We start from the raw sequence: 26,239 nt of genomic DNA, 5'->3' as shown, positions 1-26,239 counted from the left end.
GAATAAAGACGCAGACCTACTAGAGAATGGACTTGAGGACACGGGGAGGGGGAAAGGTAAGCTGGGACAAAGTGAGAGAGTGGCATGGACATATATACACTGCCAGATGTAAAATCAATAGCTAGTGAGAAGCAGCCACATAGCACAGGGATATCAGCTCGGTGCTTTGTGACCACCTAGAGGGGTGGGGTAGAGAGGGTGGGAGGGAGGTAGACGCAAGAGGGAAGAGGTATGGGGATATATGTATATGTATAGCAGATACACTTTGTTATACAGCACAAACTAACACACTATTGTAAAGCAATTATACTCCAATAAAGATGTTAAAAAAAAAATTAAAAAATAGAAAAGTAAAAAAAGAATCAGCTTGCCAATTCAGAGGACATGGGTTCGAGTCCTAGTCCAGGAAGATCCCACATGTCGTGGAGCAACTAAGTTTGTGCACCACAACTACTAAGCCTGTGTGCCTAGAGCCCGTGCTCTGCAACAAAGACATGCCACCGCAATGAGAATCCCGCGGACTGCAACGAAGAGCAGCCCCCGCTCAACCGCAACTGGAGAAGCCTGCATGCAGCAACAAAGACCTAAGGCAGCCAAAATTTAAAAAATTTAAGGAAGTTTTTAAAAAAATGCTTAGTACTGCCTCTGGCACACGGTAAGCACCATATAAGTGTTTTAAAGTAAACAGATAGGCTCGGGCTTTGGTCAGAAGCCGGGAGAGGACTGGGGTTGGCTGCATGAACACAGCCAGAAGGGGTTAGTGCACCACGGCTAGCCAGGAGGGAGTCCGGGAGAAGTCTGGAGCTGCCGAAGAGGCAAGAGACGTTTTCTTCCCTCTTTGATTCCTGGGGTGCGAGGAGATGGAATTAAGCACGCCGCTTAAAGGAGCTCCAGAAATGGGCTTGGAGCTGCTGAAGAGACAAGAGGCTTTTTCTTGCCTCTTTGTTTCCTGGTGCGAGAGGAGAGGGGATTAAGCGCGCCGTGTAAAGGAGCTCCAGGGACAGGCGCGAGCTGCGGCTATAGGGCGGACACCAGACGGGCATGAGACGCTAAGGCTGCTGCTGCCGCCATCAAGAGGCCTGTGTGAATACAGGTCACTCTCCACACCTCCCGTCCCGGGAGACTGTGCAGCCGGCCAGTGCCAGGGTCCCGGGATCCAGGGACAGCTTCCCCAGGAGAACGCGCAGCGGGCCTCAGGCTGCTGCGGCATCACGCCAGCCTCTGCCGCCGCAAGCTCGCCCCGCATCCATGCCCCTCCCTCCCCCCGGCCTGAGCTAGAGCCCCCGAATCAGCTGCTCCTTTAACACCGTCCTATCTGAGCAAAGAGCAGACACCCTTGGACGACCTATGCGCAGAGGCGGGGCCAAGTCCAAAGCTGAACCCCAAGAGCTGTGTGAACAAAGAGAAGAGGGGGAGGTCTCTCCCAGCAGCCTCAGAAGCAGCGGATGAAAGCTCCACAATCAATTTGAAGTGCCCTGCATCTGTGGAAAACCTGAATAGACAGTGAATCATCCCAAGTTGAGGAGGTGGACTTTGGGAGCAAGATATATTATTATTTTCCCCTTTTTCTCTTTTTGTGAGTGTGTATGTGTGTGCTGCTGTGTGAGATTTTGTCTGTATAGCTTTGCTTTCACCATTTGTCCTAGGGCTCTGACCGAACCATTTTTTTTTAAATAAAATTTTTCTTCTTAATAATTACTTTTTATTTTAATAACTTTATTTTATCTTCTTTCTTCCTTTCTCTTTTCTTTCTTCCTTTCTTTCCTCCCTTCCTTTCTTCCTCCCTTTCTTCTTATCTTCCTTCCTTCCTTCCTTTCTTGCTTTCTTCCTTCCTTTCTATTTTTTTCTCCCTTTTATTCTGAGCCATGTGGATTAAAGGCTCTTGGTGCTCCAGCCAGGCATCAGGCCTGGGTCTCTGAGGTGGGAGAACCAACTTCAAGAGACTGGTCCACAAGAGACCTCCCAGCTCCACGTAATATCAAACGGTGAAAATCTCTCAGAGATCTCCATCTCAACACCAAGACCCAGCTTCACTCAAAGACCAGCAAGCTACAGTGCTGGACACCCTATGCCCAACAAATAGCAAGACAGGACTACAGTCCCATCCATTAGCAGAGAAGCTGCCAAAATCATAATAAGGCTACCGACACACCAAAACACACCACCAGATGTAGACCTGCCCAACAGAAAGACGAGATCCAGCCTCATCCACCAGAACACAGGCACTAGTCTCCCCAACCAGGAAACCTACTCAACCCACTAAACCAACCTTAGCCACTGGGGACAGACACCAAAAACAACAGGAACTACAAACCTGCAGCCTGCAAAAAGGGGACCCCAAACACAGTAAGCAAAACGAAAAGACAGAAAAACACAGAGCAGATGAAGGAACAAGGTAAAAACCCACCAGACCTAACAAATGAAGAAGCAATAGGCAGTCTACCTAAAAAAGAATTCAGAATAATGATAGTAAAGACGATCCAAAATCTTGGAAATAGAATAGACAAAATGCAAAAAATGTTTAAGAAGGACCTAGAAGAAATAAAGAGGAAGCAAGCAAAGATGAGCAACACAATAAATGAAATTAAAAATACTCTAGGTGGGATCAATAGCAGAATTACTGAGGCAGAAGAATGGATAAGTGAGCTGGAAGATAAAATAGTGGAAATAACTACTGAACAGCAGAATAAAGAAAGAAGAATGAAAAGAACTGAGGACAGTCTCAGAGACCTCTGGGACAACATTAAATGCACCAACTTTCAAATCAAAGGGGTCCCAGAAGAAGAAGAGAAAAAGAAAGGGACTGAGGAAATATTTGAAGAGATTATAGTTGAAAACTTCCCTAACATGGGAAAGGAAATAGTCAAGTCCAGGAAGCACAGAGAGTCCCATACAGGATAAACCCAAGGAGAAACACGCCGAGACACATATTAATCAAACGATCAAAAATTAAATACAAAGAAAAAATATTAAAAGCAGCAAGGGAAAAACAACAAATAACACACAAGGGAATCCCCATAAGGTTAACAGCTGATCTCTCAGCAGAAACTCTGCAAGCCAGAAGGGAGTGGCAGGACATATTTAAAGTGATAAAGGAGAAAAACCTACAACCAAGATTACTGTACCCAGCAAGGATCTCATTCAGATTTGATGGAGAAATTAAAACCTTCACAGACAAGCAAAAGCTGAGAGAGTTCAGCACCACCAAACCAGTTTTACAACAAATGCTAAAGGAACTTCTCTAGGCAAGAAACACAAGAGAAGGAAAAGACCTACAAGAACAAACTCGAAACAATTAAGTAAATGGTAATAGGAACATACATATCAATAATTACCTTAAATGTTAAAGGATTAAATGCTCCCACCAAAAGACACAGACTGGCTGAATGGATACAAAAACAAGACCCATATATATGCTGTCTACAAGAGACCCATTTCAGATTCAGGGACACATATAGACTGAAAGTGAGGGGGTGGAAAAAGATATTCCATGCAAATGGAAATCAAAAGAAAGCTGGAGTAGCAATTCTCATAAATAAACGTTAAAATAAAAACTATTACAAGAGACAAAGAAGGACACTACATAATGATCAAGGGATTGATCCATGAAGAAGATATAACAATTGTAAATATTTATGCACCCAACATAGGAGCACCTCAATACATAAGGCAAATACTAACAGCCATAAAAGGGGAAATCGACAGTAACACAATCATAGTAGGGGACTTTAACACCCCACTTTCACCAATGGACAGATCATCCAAAATGAAAATAAATAAGGAAACTCAAGCTTTAAATGATACATTAAACAAGATGGACTTAATTGATATTTATAGGACATTCCATCCAAAAACAACAGAATACACATTTTTCTCAAGTGCTCATGGAACATTCTCCAGGATAGATCATATCTTGGGTCACAAATCAAGCCTTGGTAAATTTAAGAAAATTGAAACTGTATCAAGTATCTTTTCCGACCACAATGCTATGAGACTAGGTATTAATTACAGGAAAAAAATCTGTAAAAAATACAAACACATGAAGGCTAAATAATACACTACTTAATAACGAAGTGATCACTGAAGAAATCAAAGAGGAAATCAAAAAATACCTAGAAACAAATGACAATGGAGACACGATGACCCAAATCCTATGGGATGCAGCAAAAGCAGTTCTAAGAGGGAAGTTTATTTATAGCAATACAATCCTACCTTAAGAAACAGGAAACATGTCGAATAAACAACCTAACCTTGCACCTAAAGCAATTAGAGAAAGAAGAACAAAAAACCCCCAAATTTAGCAGAAGGAAAGAAATCATAAAGGTCAGATCAGAAATAAATGAAAAAGAAATGAAGGAAACAATAGCAAGATCAATAAAAGTAAAAGCTGGTTCTTTGAGAAGATAAATAAAATTGATAAACCATTAGCCAGACTCATCAAGAGAAAAAGAGAGAAGACTCAAAGCAATAGAATTAGAAACGAAAAAGGAGACATAACAACTGACACTGCAGAAATATAAAAGATTATTAGAGATTACTACAAGCAACTGTATGCAAATAAAATGGAGAACCTGGAAGAAATGGACAAATTCTTAGAAATGCACAACCTATCGAGACTGAACCAGGAAGAAATAGAAAATATGGACAGACCAATCACAAGCACTGAAATTGAAACTGTGATTAAAAATCTTCCAGCAAACAAAAGCCCAGGACCAGATGGCTTCACAGGAGAATTATGAAACATTTAGAGAAGAGCTAACACCTATCCTTCTCAAACTGTTCCAAAAGATAGCAGAGGGAGGAACACTCCCAAACTCATTCTATGAGGACACCATAACTCTGATACCAAAAGCAGACAAAGATGTCAGAAAGAAAGAAAACTACAGGCCAATATCACTGATGAACATAGATGTAAAAATCCTCAACAAAATACTAGCAAACAGAATCCAAAAGCACATTAAAAGGATCATACACCATGATCAAGTGGGGTTTATTCCAGGAATGCAAGGATTCTTCAATACACGCAAATCAATCAACGTGATACACCATATCAACAAACTGAAGGAGAACAACCATATGATCGTCTCAACAGATGCAGAGAAAGCTTTTGACAAAATGCAACACCCACTTATGATAAAAACCATGCAGAAAGTAGGCAGAGAGAGAACATTCCTCAACATAATAAAGGTCATATATGACAAAACCACAGGCAGCATCGTTCTAAATGGTGAAAAAACGAAACCATTTCCAGTAAGATCAGGAACAAGACAAGGTTTCTCACTCTCACCACTCTTATTCAACATAGTTTTGGAAGTTCTAGCCACAGCAATCGGAGAAGAAAAAGAAATAAAAGGAATCTAAATTGGAATAGAAGGAGTAAAGCTGTTTGCAGCTCACTGTTTGCAGATCACATGATACTATACATAGAGAATCCTAAGATGCTACCAGAAAACTACTAGAGCTAATCAATGAATTTGGTAAAGTAGCAGGATACAAAATTAATGCACAGAAATCTCTAGCATTCTTATAGACTAATGATGAAAAATCTGAGAGTGAAATTAAGAAAGCACTCCCATTTACCACTGCAACAAAAAGAATAAAATATCTAGGAATAAACCTACCTAAGCAGACAAAAGACCTCTTTGCAGAAAATTATAAGACACTGATGAAAGAAATTAAAGATAATACAAATAGACAGAGAGATATACCATGTTCTTGGATTGGAAGAATCAACATTGTGAAAATGACTCTACTACACAAAGCAATCTACAGACTCAATGCAATCCCTATCAGACTATTACTGGCATTTTTTACAGAACTAGAACAAAAAATTTCATAGTTTGTATGGAAACACAAAAGACCCTGAATAGCCAAAGCAATCTTGAGAAAGAAAAATGGAGCTGGAGGAATCAGGCTCCTACACTTCAGACTATACTACAGACCTACAGTAATCAAGACAGTATGGTACTGGCACAAAAACAGAAATATAGATCAATGGATCAGGATAGAAAGCCCAGAGATAAACCCACACACATATGGTCACCTTATCTTTGATAAAGGAGGGAAGGATATACAGTGGAGAAAAGACAGCCTCTTCAGTAAGTGTTGCTGGGAAAACTGGACAGCTACATTTAAAAGTATGAAATTAGAACACTCCGTAATACCATACACAAAAATAAACTCAAAATGGGTTAATGACCTACATGTAAGGCCAGACACTATCAAACTCTTAGAGTAAAACATAAGCAGAACACTCTATGACATAAATCACAGCAAGATCCTTTTTGACCCACCTCCTAGAGAAATGGAAATAAAAACAAAAATAAATAAATGGGACCTAATGAAACTTAAAAGCTTTTGCACAGCAAAGGATACCATAAACAAGACCAAAAGACAACCCTCAGAATGGGAGAAGATAGTTGCAAATGAAGCAACTGACAAAGGATTAATATCCAAAATTTATAAGCAACTCATGCAGCTCAATAACAAAAAAACAAGCAACCCAATCCAAAAATGGGCAGAAGACTTAAATAGACATTTCTCCAAAGAAGATATACAGATTGCCAACAAACACATGAAAGAATGCTCAACATCATTAATCATTAGAGAAATGCAAGTCAAAACTACAATGAGATATCATCTCACACCAGTCAGAATGGTCATCATCACAAAATCTAGAAACAATAAATGCTGGAGAGGGTGTGGAGAAAAGGGAACACTCTTGCACTGCTGGTGGGAATGTAAATTGATAGAGCCACTATGGAGAACAGTATGGAGGTTCCTTAAAAAACTAAAAATAGAACTACCATACGACCCAGCAATCCCACTCCTGGGCATATACCCTGAGAAAACCATAATTCAAAAAGAGTCATGTACCACAATGTTCATTGCAGCTCTATTTACAATAGCCAGGACATGGAAGCAACCTAAGTGTCCATCAACAGATGAATGGATAAAGAAGATGTGGCACATATATACAATGGAATATTACTCAGCCATAAAAAGAAATGAAACTGAGTTATTTGTAATGAGGTGGATAGACCTGGAGTCTGTCATACAGAGTGAAGTAAGTCAGAAGGAGAAAAACAAATACCGTATGCTAACATATATACATGGAATCTAAGAAAAAAAATGAAATGAAGAGACTAGGGGTAGGACGGGAATAAAACACAGACCTACTAGAGCATGGACTTGAGGATATGTGGAGGCGGAAGGGTAAGCTGTGACAAAGTGAGAGAGTGGCATGGACATATATATACACTACCAAATGTAAAATAGATAGCTAGTGGGAAGCAGCCGCATAGCGCAGGGAGATCAGCTCGGTGCTTTGTGACCACCTAGAGGGGTAGGATAGGGAGGGTGCGAGGGAGGGAGACGCAAGAGGGAAGAGATATGTGAACATATGTATATGTATAACTGATTCAGTTTGTTGTAAAGCAAAAACTAACACACCATTGTAAAACAGTTATACTCCAATAAAGATGTTAAAAAAATAAATAAATAAAATAAAGTAAACAGATAGGTAGTTTCAATGGATGGATGGGTAGGTAGCTATTGTTCCTAAATGTTAAGTGCTACTGCCCGACCTCTGACCATCTGCACTAAAAGGCACATTCCCTGTGAAGCGACACTGCCCCAAGAAGGACTCTGGTATTGAGTAGGAACATATATGATGTATCTCATTCATGATGACTCATCTTAAAATCTATAGCACAAAGGCCTTTTAAATTTCCCCCTTACATATAATATCCTTTATTCCACTTCTTCCTCCTTGTTGTTGAGTTTTTTTTTTTTTTTTTTTTTTGTGGTATGCGGGCCTCTCACTGTTGTGGCCTCTCCCGTTGCGGAGCGCAGGCTCAGCGGCCATAGCTCACGGGCTTAGTTGCTCCGCGGCATGTGGGATCTTCCCGGACCAGGGCACGAACCCGTGTCTCCTGCATCGGCAGGCAGATTCTCAACCACTGCGCCACCAGGGAAGCCCTGTTGTTGAGTTTTATATTCAGAATGCAGGTAGGTTTTTAAACCAGTCTGAGAGGGCGCCCCAAGAAAAAGACGGCAGTCAGGTCAGTTTCCCTTTTAATACAGGGATTCCCTTTCTCAGGCACTCATTGCCCTCAACCCCTGCTTCTTCCTCTTCAAGGTAAAGGCTGGCAGGTGATTCATGTGACACCATCGCCATATCACGTCTCCTAGAGATACAGGTTTCCTAACCACCAGGAGCTAACTGTAGAAGGAAGGACTCAGTTGCATGTTGAAGGACTGTCTACAAGATTACAAGGCTGGTAGAGAGCAGAAATCCCCTTCTCCTCATCACTAAAATCACAACCCAGCTTCCCCGTAAAAGAGGGAGGTGCGAATTATCTCCTTTTCCCTGGATATCTCCCTGTTACACAGGTACATATGAATAAATTTCTGGGTTTTTCTTGTTAAAAAAAAAAAAGAAGAGGGAAGTGCAAAGCAAACGTGTTTCATGAACAGAATTGACTGTTCAAGTCCAGGTAGAAGTGGGAGAGCTGTGGGGTTTGTGCTCAGTCTGTAACAGAAACATGTCTGATTTCACTGTGGTTCAGGGCAGATCTGTGGGCAGGTGGGCCAGTAATAGGCAGAAACATGAGGAAGCCTTCAGACCCAGGTCATGGGACAGCCAGAAAAACAAATTCTAAAAATATAGCCCAACAGGGAACCAGGTAGGAAGGCTTTGGAGTCAGAAAGACACGGCTGGATGTTTTGGTTCCAGTATTTATTATTGGGGCTTTCCTTGGATAAGTTCCTTGGCCTTCGTGGGCCTCAGTTTCCCCATCTGTATTATCAGGCCCTTATGTCTCTTTCATAGGGTTCCTGAATGCAAATGAGATAATCTCATGAGCGTGTTGATGCTAGGGCCTGGGCACGGTGGGCTACTGATGTCACTGACCCCGTGTGAGAGCAGGGTGTGTGTGTGTGCAGTGGGAGTAGGAGAGCATGTGTGAGGCCCTGTTATGGGGCCACTGTGTGTTGGACACTATCCTTGGTCTCTACCAATGGTAGCAAATGTTCTTCACATTTGGTGCCATTATGCAAACCAAGGGCAGTCAGGTCAGTGCCCATCAGTGGAAAGTCTACATTTCAGAGTATTTTTAAAGTGTAAATGTCTTACCTTCTAACAAATAATAAGACAACTTTAATTCAATAAAGGTTTGTCTGCTATGCACATTTCTTTAGGAAGGTGACTTTAGTATTGTATAAGAGTGCTTTATAACAGGAACACCAACTGTAGGCAGGTAACTGAAGATTGTTCACAACATTCTGTTCCCAAGGCATGTGTAAGCAGTTACTCTACAATTCTGACATACTTCTGTATAAACAGTGTCTTCCTGCATAGTCTAAAGAATTTACCCCATCTCTGTGAAAGAAACCACAGGCTCCAATCTGAACTAATTTTTATTCTTCTTGAGTATCTAATTCTTAGCTTAAGAATATCAGCTTTCCTTGCATACTTTAATGTTCCTTTCTCCAAAGAAAATGTGCTGAAATGTGAGAATCACAGCAAAGTGCTTGAAAAAGGATGGCTCAAACTAGAAAGGCTTTATTTTGACACCTAAAGATAAAAAATGTCCCCGTACCTGAATCACGTGGTCATCGCTTGTGATTTCTATGGCTTCATGACAGTGGTCTAATGCTGTAAACACTGAATTACAGGCCCTGAAATTTGCAAAAGATTGAAGTTAGTTCTGCTGGAAAACCATGAGCATTTCATCTGTTAATTAATCAAAGTAAACAGTTCCTCAGGTTCATTAAAACCAAGTACCTTTAGATATTATGTTTTGGGGAAAAAAAAAAGAAACCTAGCCTTTCAAACTAAATGAATAAACAATAGCATGCATTTCTATGCATATCATAAGAGAGAACAATGTAATCTGGCAAAATCATCACGGATCGTGGAATGAACTCCGTATGTGCTGGTTGAAACCTTCATACTGACACAAGAGAACAAAGATGCAGGAGATGGTCTCATAGGCCCCTATGTTCTATGTCAATGACATTCTTCTGTTCCATTCACAGCAGCAGTCATGGAGAAGTCCCATCCCCAACAATTAGAAAAAACTAATTAAGCCCAAATTAGATCTGATGTATTCTGGCTTTTTGCAACAGACACGGAAACATTTTTTTCTTTTCTTACTTTTACGACCTAGATAAGCAAGCCTTTATGGTACTTGCTACACCCACCAGCCTGATGAAAGGCAAATAAGGCTGAATTCCCCTTGCTTGGTTCATTTTACAGCTCTCCAGGTGGGCACTATTCTTGATGACCTTCCGTGTATATCTGGAATATCTGAAATCATTTCAATTTCTCAATTTCTTGGGTAACATTTTAACTACCTTCCAAATTTAGAGCAACTCCAAATACAGTAAGTTATTTACTATCTAACCCAGCAAGTATGTGGCTAGTTACTAGAGCTTTGTTATTTGTACTGGCTGTTTAAAGAATCCCAGTGAAGGCTTTCTTATACATTACCCAAAAAAATGTTAATCTACTGGATTGATGTTTCTTCTTATAAAACGAACTCTTATAATGTTATTCATTTTTCCCTCTCATAAGGCATCTAACTTTGCCATTCTATTTTTAACTGTTTACAAGGGAGAGAGGAGAAGAAACTGGGTGAAACTTGGTTCGGTATTTGGCCAGTTATGGGACCTTGGGCAATGTTTTCTCTCTGCTGGCCCTCAGTTTCCTCATCTATAAAATGAAGATAACACATCTTACAGGCTGTTGTAAGAATCAAAACAGTTTATGCGAGGCATGTCTCAAAATACTTGGGATGATATAAGAATTCAAGACATAGTACTTGCTGTTTGTAAGATCTCAGAATAATATTTTTTGTTCTCTAAAGTTTTCAAAGGTTGTTGGTGAGAAGAAAAGTGAATCATAACCTATCTTTTCTCATAAGTGTATCTGAAATATCAAACCAAGAACTGCTTTCAGTAATAGCAAGGCAGCCTGCACAGAAAGGGAAGGATTTTAGCCCATTGATGGGTATTGTTCCTTTCGCTACAGAGATGAAGACACAGTTGTGGGAGGGTAAGTAAAGTAAGTAATCATGATGCAGGTGAGTGGAGGAGAACAAAACCCTAACCCCAATGAGATTTCTGATGGGTGTGGGATGTTTTCTTATTTAAACGGCTCCAATCTAGGGTTCTCAAAAAACTAAAAATAGAACTACCATATGACCCAGCCATTTCACTCCTGGGTATACATCTGAAAAAAACAAACACACGAATTCAAAAACACACATATACCCCAATATTCATAGCAGCATTAGTCACAATAGCCAAGATATGGAAGCAAACCAGGTGTCCATTGACAGATGAATGGATAAAGATGTGGTATATATATACAATGGAATACTACTCAGCCATAAAAAAGAACAAAATTTTGCCATTTGCAGCAACATGGATGGACTTGAAGGGTATTATGCTAAGTGAAATAAGTCAGATAGAGAAAGACAAATACTGTATGATATCACTTACATGTGGAATCTAAAAAAAAAAAGCAAAAAAACCCCAAACTAGTGAATATAACCAAAAAGCAGACTCACAGATATAGAGTACAAACTGGTAGTTATCAGTGGGGAGAGGGAAGGAGAGAGGGGCAATAAGGGGTAAGGGATTAAGAGGTACAAACTATTAGGTATAAAATAAGCTATAAGGATATATTGTATAACAATATTTTATAATAACTATAAATGGAGTATAACCTTTAAAAATTGTGAATCACTATATTGTAACCTATAATATTGTACAGAAACTATACTTCAATTAAAAAAGTAGATAAAATAAAATAAATTGCTCCAGTCTACCTAATGTTAACTGTATACTGTCCTATTAGCATTGCTGCATTGGTAAACATGATCATTTATGTGAAAAAGAATTCAAAGAGGACTTTAAAATTGTTACCAAAGTCACTACCGCATCACCTCTCATGAAGAGGCAAGCAAGAGCTAGTCTTATCCCAAGTTTGCTCCAGGCACTTGGATCCAGAACCCAACTCAGCACAACGGGAAAGCGTTCCCTGTCCTCCAGAAGTCTGATGTGGAAAAGCACAATCTGTGTGGGCTAGTTCCTTAGCTTTGGGAGCTGGATAATTAAATGTTAAAACATTTGACCAAATGATAAATTCCCCTCTTGCCCAGGTATTTTCTTAAAGTACCTGTGTGGCTCAATTAAGTATGTAAACAGCTACTTCAGAGTATGACTGTTTTTGTCAATTCAACAGGCTGCCTCATACAAGATGTTAGCTCCAACTGCCAAAATATATCTATTAGATGTTCCCTGCAAAGCATACACTATCCTGTGAGAGAATAATGCCCAATGGGACAAAGCAGATCCTTATTGACAGTTAAAGTATATTGGCAGGACGAGTAGATTATTGCCCCGGTGACAAACGCTACTGGACTGCCATGTGTAGATCTAGGCTTTAAGCCAATTTGGTTGATGGTTCTATTTAAATAAACCTGCAGCAAAATGAGGTGATCAATTTGAATCATGTTCCTAAAGTTTGGGAATTTAATTGCTTGTATTAATTATTAATATTCTTCATGCAGAAGAACCTTAGCTTTATCAATTTTCTGCTCTTGGGAAACCATGTAACTCTGCACCTCAAATGTATTTTAGTAGCCTTCAGTTTGAGAAGCTGGAAAATTGGAAAAAGCACAAGGGAACCAGAGCCCATGTAGTGCTGGTGCTCTAACCATTTACCCTTCATCTTCTTAGAAGTCCGCGAAGGTCTGCAGGGAAAAAGTAAATATGACAGGGACCCAGGTAGAAAGTCTACAAAGAACAGAGTGCTCTGATGGGGTGCAGAGTGCATCCGACTTAAAGCAGGGTGCCTGGATTCTACTCCAGCGCTGCCACTTGTTGGGTAACTGTGATCGTGCCCAGAGCCTTCCCGGCTCTCAGCGTTCCTCTGTCAGTTGTCTGGGGTGGTTGGGTTACATGACCTCCTGTGTCCCTAACAAAGGTACCCTGGAATCTACTCAAACAAAACACTAACACCCCACCGCAGACACACACACACTGAGGCTGCCGGTAACAAGGGTAGGACTGGGCAAGGTGGTAGCGTGCAGGGAGAAGATTCTGAACACAAAGACACATCCCAGCAGGGATTCGGAAGCAGCAGGGAGGGGGCTGTGGACTTGCTACCCACCAGCACCGCTCCTGGGCAGTGACGCAGCAGGGGCCGGTTACTTTAATCCATCACAGATCAGTTTCTACTTCCGTAACACAAAGGGGCTGTCACGCAGAGCCCACGTGAGGATAAAGTGCTCTATAAATATCAGTTAATAATGAGAGATGTAGTGTTCCATGGAATACTAAGGTTTGCCCATCAGAAACTGATTCTTTCTAAAATGGAGGACTGCTACTGTCTTAAGATTTGGAGTAAAATAAACATGATGATTTGGGTGTAACCCCTAGGTAACAGATATCAGACTGCCTAATGATGAAACAATAGCTCGTACTTGATTAGTGTAAACTCATCAGCTTAAACTCTCAATAAATAGCCAAATCCTATCTGTATTTTGGTTAACATAGTTCTTTTCATGATAAAGAAGCATAAGAACATAAGCAATAAATGGTCATCAGTTAGCCCAAACTTCCCTAGACATTCCCCCTTTCATGAGTTCTGTTCAATAAAGTAATTCATCACACGCACACAGAAATGTGATTTTGTTCTGTCTTTAAAAGTTATTCCTATATAATGGAATTTTTTAATTAGGTATGTTATGTTTGATCACATGATCTTTTTTTTTCTTGGTTAAGTAAATATGGTTACCATACATGAAGACTGGACAGAAGCATCTGCCTTCAACATTCAACATCATCCTTGCAGTACAGACTGTCCTTGCAGAATGCTAGTAATGTCACGTATTTAGATGCAGCTGGGGGTGGAATTGCAGGGAAAAGTATTATATAATTATACTATAATTATTCTGGCATTGTATAGCAAAGAGCTTCATTTTCCCCATCTGCAGCAAGTGACAAAGTTGCCTGTCAACCTCTGGGGTGCAGGTAGATGCTTTAGACATCCTTGAATGCCCTAAGGAGCTGGGGAGACCATGGAGGGTCACTGTCCACCTCCATCCGCTGGGCCCAGATATCATACACCCAGGGAGAGTCAAACCACACACACACACACACACACACACACACACTACTCTTCCAAAAAACAGAAAAGAAGTTGGAGACAATTGAGGTACAACCAGCCAAAAAGCATCAAAAGAAACTGACCATTTAGTCCTCCTCTGTCTTCTCCTATGGAGAACTCTTGCCTTCCCTCCCCCTCTGCAGGGGCTGCTCTCATGCTGTTTGCTTGGGACTGGGAAGAGAGGTCCCAACCAGCCAAGCTGAAGCTGATGTGGAAGGTGAGGAGATTGGGGTTCTGGGCAAATCCACCTTCCTGGGACCGCTGCTGCCTGGGCGAGGTCCATTCACCAGCTTTACATTGATTTGTATTAAGAACCTGAGCCTTTTCAACGAGCCCAACGCTCCCAAACAGCTCATCACTGACGGGTGAGAAGTTATGGGACTTACAGAGTGTTGTGTAGTTAGAACCTTGCCGAGTTCTGAACCTAATGAGTCCTTGAAAAGTTTTCAGTGCCCTGGCTCTAAGCAGATTTCATCAGCATGATAACTTGAAGCCCTTTCATTTAGCCCTGGTGCTGCCTGGGGATGTTTATTTCAAACAGCCAGACCTGCCTTCGCCACGCTCCCCATGGGCAAGGCACCTTCTGACCTCTTACATGAGCCATCACATTTAATGCTGCCTAAGAAAACTCAAGTAGTCATTTAAAATAAAATAAGGAGTGCTTGCTTCAGCAGCACATATACTAAAATTGGAACGATACAGAGAAGATTAGCATGGCCCCTGCGCCAGGATGACATGCAAAATCGTGAAGCGTTCCATATTTTTATTTAAAAAATGAGATACTAAAATAAATAAATAAATAAAATAAAATAAGGGAATTACCTATCAAAGCAATAAGGCGTCTGCTGTTCATTTTTGTTGTAGAAAACGCACAGTTGAAGAATTAAACCAAAATGAAATCTCTCTTTTCCTAATCCTATTGTGAAAACATCTAAAATAAAAGTACAAAGTCTTTTTACCCTCAATAAAAACAGAAGAGAGCCCCAGGAATAAAAACAATTAACGTACAATTAAAAATCATAAATTGCTATAGTAAAGGCAATGAGGTTTTCTTATGAAATTCTATGAAGTTCTCTGCAGCTAATAAATATATGGATACAAAGAAACAAGGGATTTAACTGACACTCAAAAATCTTTGGTAATCTTCCTTACCAAAGAATTTCCACTGGTTTTTTTTTTTTTTTTTTTTTTTTTTTTTTTTTTTTTTTTTTTTTTTTATCAACGGAAATAAGATGGCTCTTTATTCTTTGTCAAATTGGGTCACAGATTTCCCTATGTAACATAATATTTCCCAACTTGTATTTTCAAAACCCTTTCCTATACATTCTCATTTTATTCTTCTAATAGTCAATTTTTAGCAACCTGATTGTGTTCTCTATTTATTTTAAAGGTAAGGACTCTGTGACATTTTATTTATTTATTTTAAAAGCAAAGACTCTGTCACATCAAGAAGCTGAGAAATTTGTTCAAGTAAAATGTTGTGATGGTTTTTTTTTTTTTTTTTTTTTTTTTTTTTTTTTTTTAACATCTTTATTGGAGTATAATTGTTTTACAATAGTGTGTTAGTTTTCCCTCTACAACAAACTAAATCAGTTATACATACACACATGCTCCCACATCTCCTCCCTCTTGCATCACCCTCTCTCGCACCCTCCCTATCCCACTCCCCCAGGCGGTCACAAAGCACAGAGGTGATCTCCCTGTGCTATGCAGCAACTTCCCACCAGCTATCTAATTTACATTTGATAGTGTATATATGTCCCTGCCACTCCCCCACTTCGTCACAGCCCACCCCTCCCCCTCCCCATATCCTCAAGTCCATGCTCGAGTAAGTCTGTGTTTTATTCCCGTCCTACCACTAACCTCTTCATGACATTTTTTTCCCTTAGAGTCCATATATATGTGTTAGCATACGGTATTTGTTTTTCTCCTTCTGACTTACTTCACTCTGTATGACAGACTCCAGGTCCATCCACCTCATTATAAATAACTCAGTTTCATTTCTTTTTACGGCTGAGTAATATTCCATTGTATATATGTGCCACATCTTCTTTATCCATTCATCTGTTGATGGACACTTAGGTTGCTTCCATGTCCTGGCTATTGTAAATAGAGCTGCAATGAACATTTTGGTACATGAGTCTTTCTGAATTATAGTTTTCTCAGGGTATATTCCCAGTAGTGGGATTGCTGGGTCGTATGGTAGTTCTATTTGTAGTTTTTTAAGGAACCTCCATACTGTTCTCCATAGCGGCTGTATCAATTTACATTCCCACCAGCAGTGCAAGAGGGTTCCCTTTTCTCCACACCCTCTCCAGCATTTATTGTTTCTAGAGTTTTTGATGATGGCCAATCTGACCGGTGTGAGATGATATCTCATTGTAGTTTTGATTTGCATTTCTCTAATGATTAATGAGGTTGAGCATTCTTTCATGTGTTTGTTAGCAATCTGTATATCTTCTTTGGAGAAATGTCTATTTAGTTCTTCTGCCCATTTTTGGATTGGGTTGTTTGTTTTTTTGTTATTGAGCTGCATGAGTTGCTTATAAATTTTGGAAATTAATCCTTTGTCAGTTGCTTCATTTGCAAATATTTTCTCCCATTCTGAGGGTTGTCTTTTGGTCTTGTTTATGGTATCCTTTGCTGTGCAAAAGCTTTTAAGTTTCATTAAATCCCATTTGTTTATTTGTGTTTTTATTTCCATTTCTCTAGGAGATGGGTCAAAAAGGATCTTGCTGTGATTTATGTCGTATAGTGTTCTGCCTATGTTTTCCTCTAAGAGTTTGATAGTGTCTGGCCTTACATTTAGGTCTTTAACCCATTTTGAGTTTATTTTTGTGTGTGGTGTTAGGGATTGTTCTAATTTCATACTTTTACATGTAGCTGTCCAGTTTTCCCAGCACCACTTATTGAAGAGGCTGTCTTTTCTCCACTGTATATCCTTCCCTCCTTTGTCAAAGATAAGGTGACCATATGTGTGTGGGTTTATCTCTGGGCTCTCTATCCTGTTCCATTGATCTATATTTCTGTTTTTGTGCCAGTACCATATTGTCTTGATTACTGTAGCCTTGTAGTAGAGTCTGAAGTCAGGGAGCCTAATTCCTCCAGCTCCATTTCTCGTTCTCAAGATTGCTTTGGCTATTCGGGGTCTTTTGTGTTTCCATACAAATTGTGAAATTTTTTGTTCTAGTTCTGTAAAAAATGCCAGTGGTAATTTGATAGGGATTGCATTGAATCGGTAGATTGCTTTGGGTAGTATAGTCATTTTCACAATGTTGATTCTTCCAATCCAAGAACATGGTATATTTCTCCACCTATTTGTATCATCTTTAATTTCTTTCATCAGTGTCTTATAGTTTTCTGCATACAAGTCTTTTGTCTCCTTAGGTAGGTTTATTCCTAGATATTTTATTCTTTTTGTTGCAATGGTAAATGGGAGCGTTTTCTTAATTTCACTCTCAGATTTTTCATCATTAGTGTATAAGAATGCCAGAGATTTCTGTGCATTAATTTTGTATCCTGCAACTTTACCAAATTCATTGATTAGCTGTAGTAGTTTTCTGGTAGCATCCTTAGGATTCTCTATGTATAGTATCATGTCATCTGCAAACAGTGACAGCTTTACTTCTTCTTTTCCTATTTGGATTCCTTTTATTTCTTTTTCTTCTCTGATTGCTGTGGCTAGAACTTCCAAAACTATGTTGAATAAGAGTGGTGAGAGTGGGCAACCTTGTCTTGTTCCTGATCTTAGTGGAAATGGTTTCAGTTTTTCACCATTGAGAACGATGCTAGCTGTGGGTTTGTCATATATGGCCTTTATTATGTTGAGGAAAGTTCCCTCTATGCCCACTTTCTGCAAGGTTTTTATCATAAATGAGTGTTGAACTTTGTCAAAAGCTTTCTCTGCATCTATTGAGATGATCATATGGTTTTTCTCCTTCAGTTTGTTGATATGGTGTATCACGTTGATTGATTTGCGTATATTGAAGAATCCTTGCATTCCTGGGATAAACCCCACTTGATCATGGTGTATGATCCTTTTAATGTGCTGTTGGATTCTGTTTGCTAATATTTTGTTGAGGATTTTTGCATCTATGTTCATCAGTGATATTGGCCTGTAGTTTTCTTTCTTTGTGACGTCTTTGTCTGGTTTTGGTATCAGGGTGATGTTGGCCTCATAGAATGAGTTTGGGAGTGTTCCTCCCTCTGCTATCTGTTGGAAGAGTTTGAGAAGGATAGGTGTTAGCTCTTCTCTAAATGTTTGATAGAATTCGCCTGTGAAGCCATCTGGTCCTGGACTTTTGTTTGCTGGAAGATTTTTAATCACAGTTTCAATTTCAGTGCTTGTGATTGGTCTGTTCATATTTTCTATTTCTTCCTGGTTCAGTCTCGGCAGGTTGTGCATTTCTAAGAATTTGTCCATTTCTTCCAGGTTGTCCATTTTATTGGCATACAGTTGCTTGTAGTAATCTCTAATAATCTTTTGTATTTCTGCAGTGTCAGTTGTTATATCTCCTTTTTCATTTCTAATTCTATTGATTTGAGTCTTCTCCCTTTTATTCTTGATGAGTCTGGCTAATGGTTTATCAATTTTATTTATCTTCTCAAAGAACCAGCTTTTAGTTTTATTGATCTTTGCTATTGTTTCCTTCACTTCTTTTTCATTTATTTCTGATCTGATCTTTATGATTTCTTTCCTTCTGCTAAATTTGGGGGTTTTTTGTTCTTCTTTCTCTAATTGCTTTAAGTGCAAAGTTAGGTTGTTTATTCGAGATGTTTCCTGTTTCTTAAGGTATGATTGTATTGCTATAAACTTGCCTCTTAGAACTGCTTTTGCTGTATCCCATAGGTTTTGGGTCGTTGTGTCTCCATTGTCATTTGTTTCTAAGTATTTTTTGATTTCCTCTTTGATTTCTTCAGTGATCACTTCGTTATTAAGTAGTGTATTGTTTAGCCTCCATGTGTTTGTATTTTTTACAGATCTTCTCCTGTAATTGATATCTAGTCTCATAGCGTTGTGGTCGGAAAAGATACTTGATACGATTTCAATTTTCTTAAATTTGCCAAGGCTAGATTTGTGACCCAATATATGATCAATCCTGGAGAATGTTCCATGAGCACTTGAGAAAAATGTGTATTCTGTTGTTTTTGGATGGAATGTCCTATAAATATCAATTAAGTCCATCTTGTGTAATGTATCATTTAAAGCTTGTGTTTCCTTATTTATTTTCATTTTGGATGATCTGTCCATTGGTGAAAGTGGGGTGTTAAAGTCCCCCATTATAATTGTGTTGCTGTCGATTTCCCCTTTTAAGGCTGTTAGTATTTGCCTTATGTATTGAGGTGCTCCTATGTTGGGTGCATAAATATTTACAATTGTTATATCTTCTTCATGGATCGATCCCTTGATCATTATGTAGTGTCCTTCTTTGTCTCTTGTAATAGTCTTTATTTTAAAGTCTATTTTGTCTGATATGAGAATTGCTACTCCAGCTTTCTTCTGATTTCCATTTGCATGGAATATCTTTTTCCATCCCCTTACTTTCAGTCTGTATATGTCCCTAGGTCTGAAGTGGGTCTCTTGAAGACAGCATATATATGGGTCTTGTTTTTGTATCCATTCAGCCAGTCTGTGTCTTTTGGTGGGAGCATTTAATCCATTTACATTTAAGGTAATTATCGATATGTATGTTCCTATTACCATTTACTTGTTTCGGGTTGTTCTTGTAGGTCTTTTCCTTCTCTTGTGTTTCTTGCCTAGAGAAGTTCCTTTAGGATTTGTTGTAGAGCTGGTTTGGTGGTGCTGAACTCTCTCAGTTTTTGCTTGTCTGTAAAGGTTTTAATTTCTCCATCAAATCTGAATGAGATCCTTGCTGGGTAGAGTAATCTTGGTTGTAGGTTTTTTTCCTTCATCACTTTAAATATGTCCTGCCACTCCCTTCTGGCTTGTAGAGTTTCTGCTGAAAGATCAGATGTTAATCTTATGGGGATTCCCTTGTGTGTTATTTGTTGATTTTCCCTTGCTGCTTTTAATATGTTTTCTTTGTATTTAATTTTTGACAGTTTGATTATTATGTGTCGTGGCGTGTTTCTCTTTGGGTTTATCCTGTATGGAACTCTCTGTGCTTCCTGGACTTGGTTGACTATTTCCTTTCCTATATTAGGGAAGTTTTCAACTATAATCTCTTCAAATATTTTCTCAGTCCCTTTCTTTTTCTCTTCTTCTTCTGGGACCCCTATAATTCGAATGTTGGTGCGTTTAATGTTGTCCCAGAGGTCTCTGAGACTGTCCTCAGTTCTTTTCATTCTTTTTTCTTTCTTCTGCTCTGCAGTAGTTATTTCCACTATTTTATCTTCCAGGTCACTTATCCGTCCTTCTGCCTCAGTTATTCTGCTATTGATCCCATCTAGAGTATTTTTAATTTCATTTATTGTGTTGCTCATCGTTGCTTGCTTCCTCTTTATTTCTTCTAGGTCCCTGTTAACTGTTTCTTGCAAATTGTCTATTCTATTTCCAAGATTTTGCATCATCTTCACCATCATTATTCTAAATTCTCTTTCAGGTAGATTGGCTATTACCTCTTCATCTGTTAGGTCTGGTGTGTTTTTATCTTGCTCCTTCATCTGTTGTGTGTTTTTCTGTCTTCTCATTTCGCTTATCTTACTGTGTTTGAGGTCTCCTTTTTGCACGCTGCAGGTTCGTAGTTCCTGTTGTTTTTGGTGGCTGTCCCCAGTGGCTAAGGTTGGTTCAGTGGGTTGAGTAGATTCCCTGGTTGGGGGGACTAGTGCCTCTGTTCTGGTGGATGAGGCTGGATCTTGTCCTTCTGGTGGGCAGGTCCTCGTCTGGTGGTGTGTTTGGGGATGTTGGTAACCTTATTATGATTTTAGGCAGTCTCTCTACTAATGGATGGGGCTGTAGACCTGTCTTGCTCTTTGTTGGGGATAGGGTGTCCAGCACTGTTCTTTGCTGGTCCTTGAGTGAAGCTGGGTCTTGGTGTTGAGATGGAGGTCTCTGGGAGATTTTCGCCGTCTGATATTACGTGGAGCTCGGAGGTCTCTTGTGGACTAGTGTCTTGAGGTTGGTTCTCCCACCTCAGGGACACCGCCCTGGTGCCTGGCTGGGGCGCCAAGAACCTTTAATCCACACGGCTCAAAATAAAAGGTAGAATAAATAGAGAGGAAAGAAAAGGAAGGAAGGAGGGAGGGAGGGAAGGAAGGAAGAAAGGAAGGAAGATATGAAGGAAGGAAGCAAGAAAGCAAGGACGGAAGGTGCAGAGGAAGAAAGGGAGGAAGGAAGAGAGGAAGGGAGGAAAGAAGGGGGAAGGAAGGAAGAAAGGAGGCCAGGAGGGAAGAAAGGAAAAAAGAAAGGGAGAAGACAGAGTAGTATAAAGTATAGTTATTAAAATAAAAAATAATTATTAAGAAGAAAAATTTCCTTTTAAAAAACAAAAAAACAAAAAACAAAAAAAACCAAACAAACAAACAAACAAAAAAAAAACAGAAAAATGGGTCGGTCTAACCCTAGGACAAATGGTGCTAGCAAAGCTATACAGACAAAATCTCACACAGCAGCACACACATACACACCCACAAAAAGAAAAAAAAGGGGAAAATAATAGTATATCTTGCTCCCAAAGTCCACCTCCTCAACTTGGGATGATTCGTTGTCTATTCAGGTTTTCAACAGATGCAGGGCACTTCAAGTTGATTGTGGAGCTTTAATCCGCCGCTTCTGAGGCTGCTGGGAGAGATCTCCCCCTCTCCTCTCTGTTCGCACAGCTCCTGGGGTTCAGCTTTGGACTTGGTCCCGCCTCTGCGTGTAGGTTGTCCGAGGGCGACTGCCCTTCGCTCAGACAGGACGATGTTAAAGGAGCAGTTGATTCGGGGGCTCCAGCTCACTCAGGCTGGGGGGAGGGAGTGGCACGGGGGCGGGGCGAGTCCACGACGTCAGAGGCCGACGTGACGCTGCACAGGCCCAAGGCGCGCCGTGCGTTCTCCCGGGGAAGCTGTCCCTGGATCCCGGGACCCCGGCAGTGGCGGACTGCACGGGCTCCCGGGAGGGCCGGTGTGGAGAGTGACCTGTGCTCACACACAGGCCTCTTGGTGGTGGCAGCAGCAACCTTAGCGCCCGACACCCGTCTCTACTGTCCGTGCCGACAGCCGCGGCTCGCGCCCGTTTCTGGAGCTCCTCTACGCGGTGCTCTTAATCCCCTCACCTCACACCCGAGGAAGCAAAGAGGCAAGAAAAAGTCTCTTGTCTCTTCGGCAGCTCCGCGCCCGGTTCTAGGGCTCCTTTAAGCGGCGCACTTAATCCCCTCTCCTCGCGCCCAGGCAGCAAAGAGGGAGGAAAAGGTCTCTTGCCTCTTCGGCAGCTCCAGACTTCTCCCGAACTCCCTCCCGGCCAGCCGTGGCGCACTAGCCCCCTTCAAGCTGTCTTCACTCTGCCAACTCCAGCCCTTTCCCCGGGATCCGACTGAAGCCCGAGCCTCAGCTCCCGGCCCCGCCCGCCCCGGCGGGCGAGCAGACAAGCCTCTCCGGCTGGTGAGTGCCGGTCGGCACCGATCCTCTGCGGGAATCTCTCTGCTTTGCCCTCCGCACCCCTGTGGCTGAGCTGTCCTCCGCGGCTCCGGAGCTTCCCCCTCCGGCGCCCGCAGTCTCCGCCCGCGAAGGGGCCTCTAGTGTGTGGGAGTCTTTCCTCCTTCTCGGCTCCCTCCCACTGGCGTAGGTCCCGTCCCTATTCTTTTGTCCCTGTTTATTCTTTTTTCTTTTGCCCTACCCAGATATGTGGGGAGTTTCTTGCCTTTTTGGAGGTCCGAGGTCCTCTGCCAGCGTTCGGTGGGTGCTCTACAGGAGAAGCTCCACGTGTAGATGTATTTCTGATGTCTCTGTGAGGAGGAAGGAGATCTCCGCGTCTTACTCTTCCGCCATCTTTAAGCCCTCTGTTCTTCCACTGGTTTGAGATTCTTTTTTTAATACTTTCCCACCTCAAAAGGGACTGTTTATCCCCACACTTAATTTCTTAGAGCTCTCTATCCACCAAACAGTTGACTTCCCTGAGCAGGATGAACCCCAGAAGAGCCTGCCTCTGGGGGTTCATGCCAATCCATTTTTCTTCCAAGGGACAGAGGAGGGCCAAGAAAAGTTAAGTTTAGAAAGGGTTCTGTTCTCTTTGAATGCAAATTCAGTAATCAAGGTAAGAAGTATAACCATTTCAATGAGATGCTATCCTACTTATTTTTCACTGAGCCTGAAAGCCTTGTGACCCCTCAGTGGGCCAGAGAGAGAAGCCAGGGCCCTTCTGGCATCCCATAGCCTGGAGCCACTTGGGACTGGTCTCCCAGGGGCCGTGGGCTATGAAGAGCCTCTTCTTACCCCTGCTCTCTCTGCTGAAGCGGGGCAGGTTGAAGAAATCAGGGTCCTAAGAGTGCTGGAGTAGAGCCTGAGCAAAACCAGGCATGGGCTACAACTCTGATACTCCAAGACATCCCAGAAGCAGAGCATCCTACCACCGAGACGCTGAGAGAATCCATTCATCTCAGAAGTAAGCACCAGAGAGAAGTTCTTAAAGCACTAGACATGCGTAAAGAGACTTAAAATCAGTTTCTTGAAGATACTTCATGCATATTGAGGCCACAAGCAGGCCTCATGAAATTGCTATCATGGATACATAGCAATTACCATAGTTAGCATAATAAATATTCCCACGGGTTTGCCCCTATCTATAACAATCCAAGTAGGAATTTATAAATGTTGCAAGTACAAAGTAGAAAGTAATCCTCAAAGGCTATTCTTAATCTCGATCTAATTGTACAGAAGTTAAACAGTACTTTTCCTAGCGTATCATTTTTTAACTGCTGTAAATAGTGGAAAATATTGTCAAAAGAAGAAACGCCTCCAATTTATTTCATTATACCAATGGGCTCCCAGTTTAGACTCTGCCATTTACCAGCTACGGTTACATGTTCAACAGCTTCAGAATCCCTGGGATTCTGCTAAGAACCAGTGACCCCTCAGCCTGAGGACAGACAAGCTTTGCTACAGAATGGTTAACCTTGTATTCATCCTATTTTGCAACATACCTTAACTTGAACTGTGAGCGAACTTCCCCATGTTCTATTTGAATCAGTTCATTATAGCAAGCAATTATGCTGCTATTCTCCATAAATCTCTGGAAAAAAAGCAAAGGTAATACATAAGACATATACAATTACTTCTTAAATAGTCAAAGAAGCTTAACAGTTTCTCCAACCTCAGGTAACTCTGTTATATGAGACAACTCGTAGGTAAGATGAGATGAAATAAAACAGTTGTCAAGGTGTTTGAAATGCTTGTTTAAATGTATAAAAAACAAGAGAGCAGATAACATTGCATAGTTATTTATAACAAAGGTGGGAGAAACATTATGAACACTCACAGGAAAATAAACACACAAGGGACAGGACACCTCCCCCAACCTTGCTAATTACTGAAACACCTGTGCTTCTGTTGCACTAAGGAAAGTCTTCTAAAACCTGAGCCTGGATGGGTTCATGGTGTGCCACACTACGAGTGATGTCTTCTGGAGGGGAGAGGCAGTCTTTGCTTCCTTCCTCAGCTTCTGAGTGCCTAACGCATCCTGCTCCTCCTCATGTCTGTCTATCAGTCAGTCTGTCTGTCTGTCTCCCTCTCACATACACACACACACTCTTCAACACATCTAGCATGGATGGCTTCTCCCTGTGGAATACCTGAGAAGCTCCCTAACTTTCCCTGTGCCTCTGGTCCCCACTAGCCCAGGAGGAAGCTGGGAAGGGCTAAGGACAGAGGGGGAACCATGAACACACACAGAGGAAAATACTTTCAATTTACAAAGCAAAGTTAAACATGGTGAGGTTCTGGTTCAGCTGCTGGATGGGTGGAGATGATGTGTCAGTCTGTAACTGAGCTCTGAGCGGTGTTAGTTGATGTTTCATGAAGTACAAAAAAGGATCTATGATAAAACAAGTCTTTGAAAAGGCTGGGATAAACAGGTTCCTTTGTTTTAAAATGAAAACCTCAAAAGTAAACTTTTGTTGACTAAGTCTAATTTATTTGCCTTAGGCTTTTATTATGCCTCTGTGTCTATGTGTGTAGGTATATATTTTATATGTATATATTTATATATACATATAAAATCATTCTATATTTTCACTTTCATATTTATATACTAACAGGTTTTTTTCCTTTTTATTTATTTATTTAACATCTTTATGGGAGTATAATTGTTTTACAATGTTGTGTTAATTTCTGCTGTATAAAAAAATGAATCAGCTATACATATACATATATCCCCATAACCCTCCCTGTAGTGTCTCCCTCCCACCCTCCTTATCCCACCCCTCCAGGTGGTCACAAAGCACCGAGCTGATCTCCCTGTGCTATGCGGCTGCTTCCCACTAGCTATCTATTTTATATTTGGTAGTGTATATATGTCAATGCCACTCTCTCACTTCATCCCAGCTTACCCTTCCCCCTCCCCATGTCCTCAAGTCCATTCTCTACATCTGCGTCTTTATTCCTGTCCTGTGCCTAGGTTCGTCAGAACCATTTTTTTTTTTTTTTTTTAGATTCCATATACATGTGTTAGAATACGGTATTTGTTTTTCTATTTCTGACTTACTTTGTATGACAGACTCTAGGTCCATCCACCTCACTACAAATGACTCAATTTCGTTTCTTTTTATGGCTGAGTAATAATCCATGGCATATATGTGCCACATCTTCTTCATCCATTCATCTGTCGATGGACACTTTGGTTGATTCCATGACCTGGCTATTGTAAATAGAGATGCAATGAACACTATGATACATGACTGGTTTTGAATTATGGTTTTCTCAGGGTATATGCCCAGTAGTGGGATTGCTGGGTCATATCGTGTTTCTATTTTTAGTTTTTTTAGGGAACCTCCATACTGTTCTCCATAGTGGCTCTATCAATTTACATTCCCACCAAAAGAGGGTTCTGTTTTTGCCATACTTTCTGTAGCATTTATTGTTTGTAGATTTTTTGATGATGGTCATTCTGACTGGTGTGAGGTG

The 26,239-nt window shown here is 40.8% G+C and overlaps 1 protein-coding gene and 1 non-coding gene across 13 annotated transcripts in view; one reads left to right on the top strand and one right to left on the bottom strand.

Annotated features, from left to right (window-relative positions):
- The window catches only part of PDE8B (phosphodiesterase 8B), a 357,518-nt gene that overhangs the window by 120,115 nt on the left and 211,164 nt on the right, over window positions 1–26,239 (bottom strand). For all 12 annotated transcript variants that reach the window (XM_067031182.1, XM_067031183.1, XM_067031180.1 and 9 more), the window contains exons 6-7: window positions 24,262–24,350; window positions 9,603–9,681 (exon numbers count right to left, since the gene is read on the bottom strand). In XM_067031182.1, the coding sequence (XP_066887283.1) occupies window positions 9,603–9,681; window positions 24,262–24,350 (168 nt within the window). The remainder of the gene's footprint in view (window positions 1–9,602; window positions 9,682–24,261; window positions 24,351–26,239) is intronic.
- LOC131756546 (U6 spliceosomal RNA) lies at window positions 14,841–14,947 on the top strand. The gene has a single exon (XR_009335704.1). It is a non-coding gene; the product is annotated as a U6 spliceosomal RNA (small nuclear RNA).

The sequence above is a fragment of the Kogia breviceps genome, chromosome 4, assembly GCF_026419965.1.
Source record: "Kogia breviceps isolate mKogBre1 chromosome 4, mKogBre1 haplotype 1, whole genome shotgun sequence".
NCBI lineage: Eukaryota > Metazoa > Chordata > Mammalia > Artiodactyla > Physeteridae > Kogia > Kogia breviceps.
The sequence above is the reverse complement of the archived record's forward strand: the minus strand, read 5'-3'. Positions and strand labels throughout refer to the sequence as shown.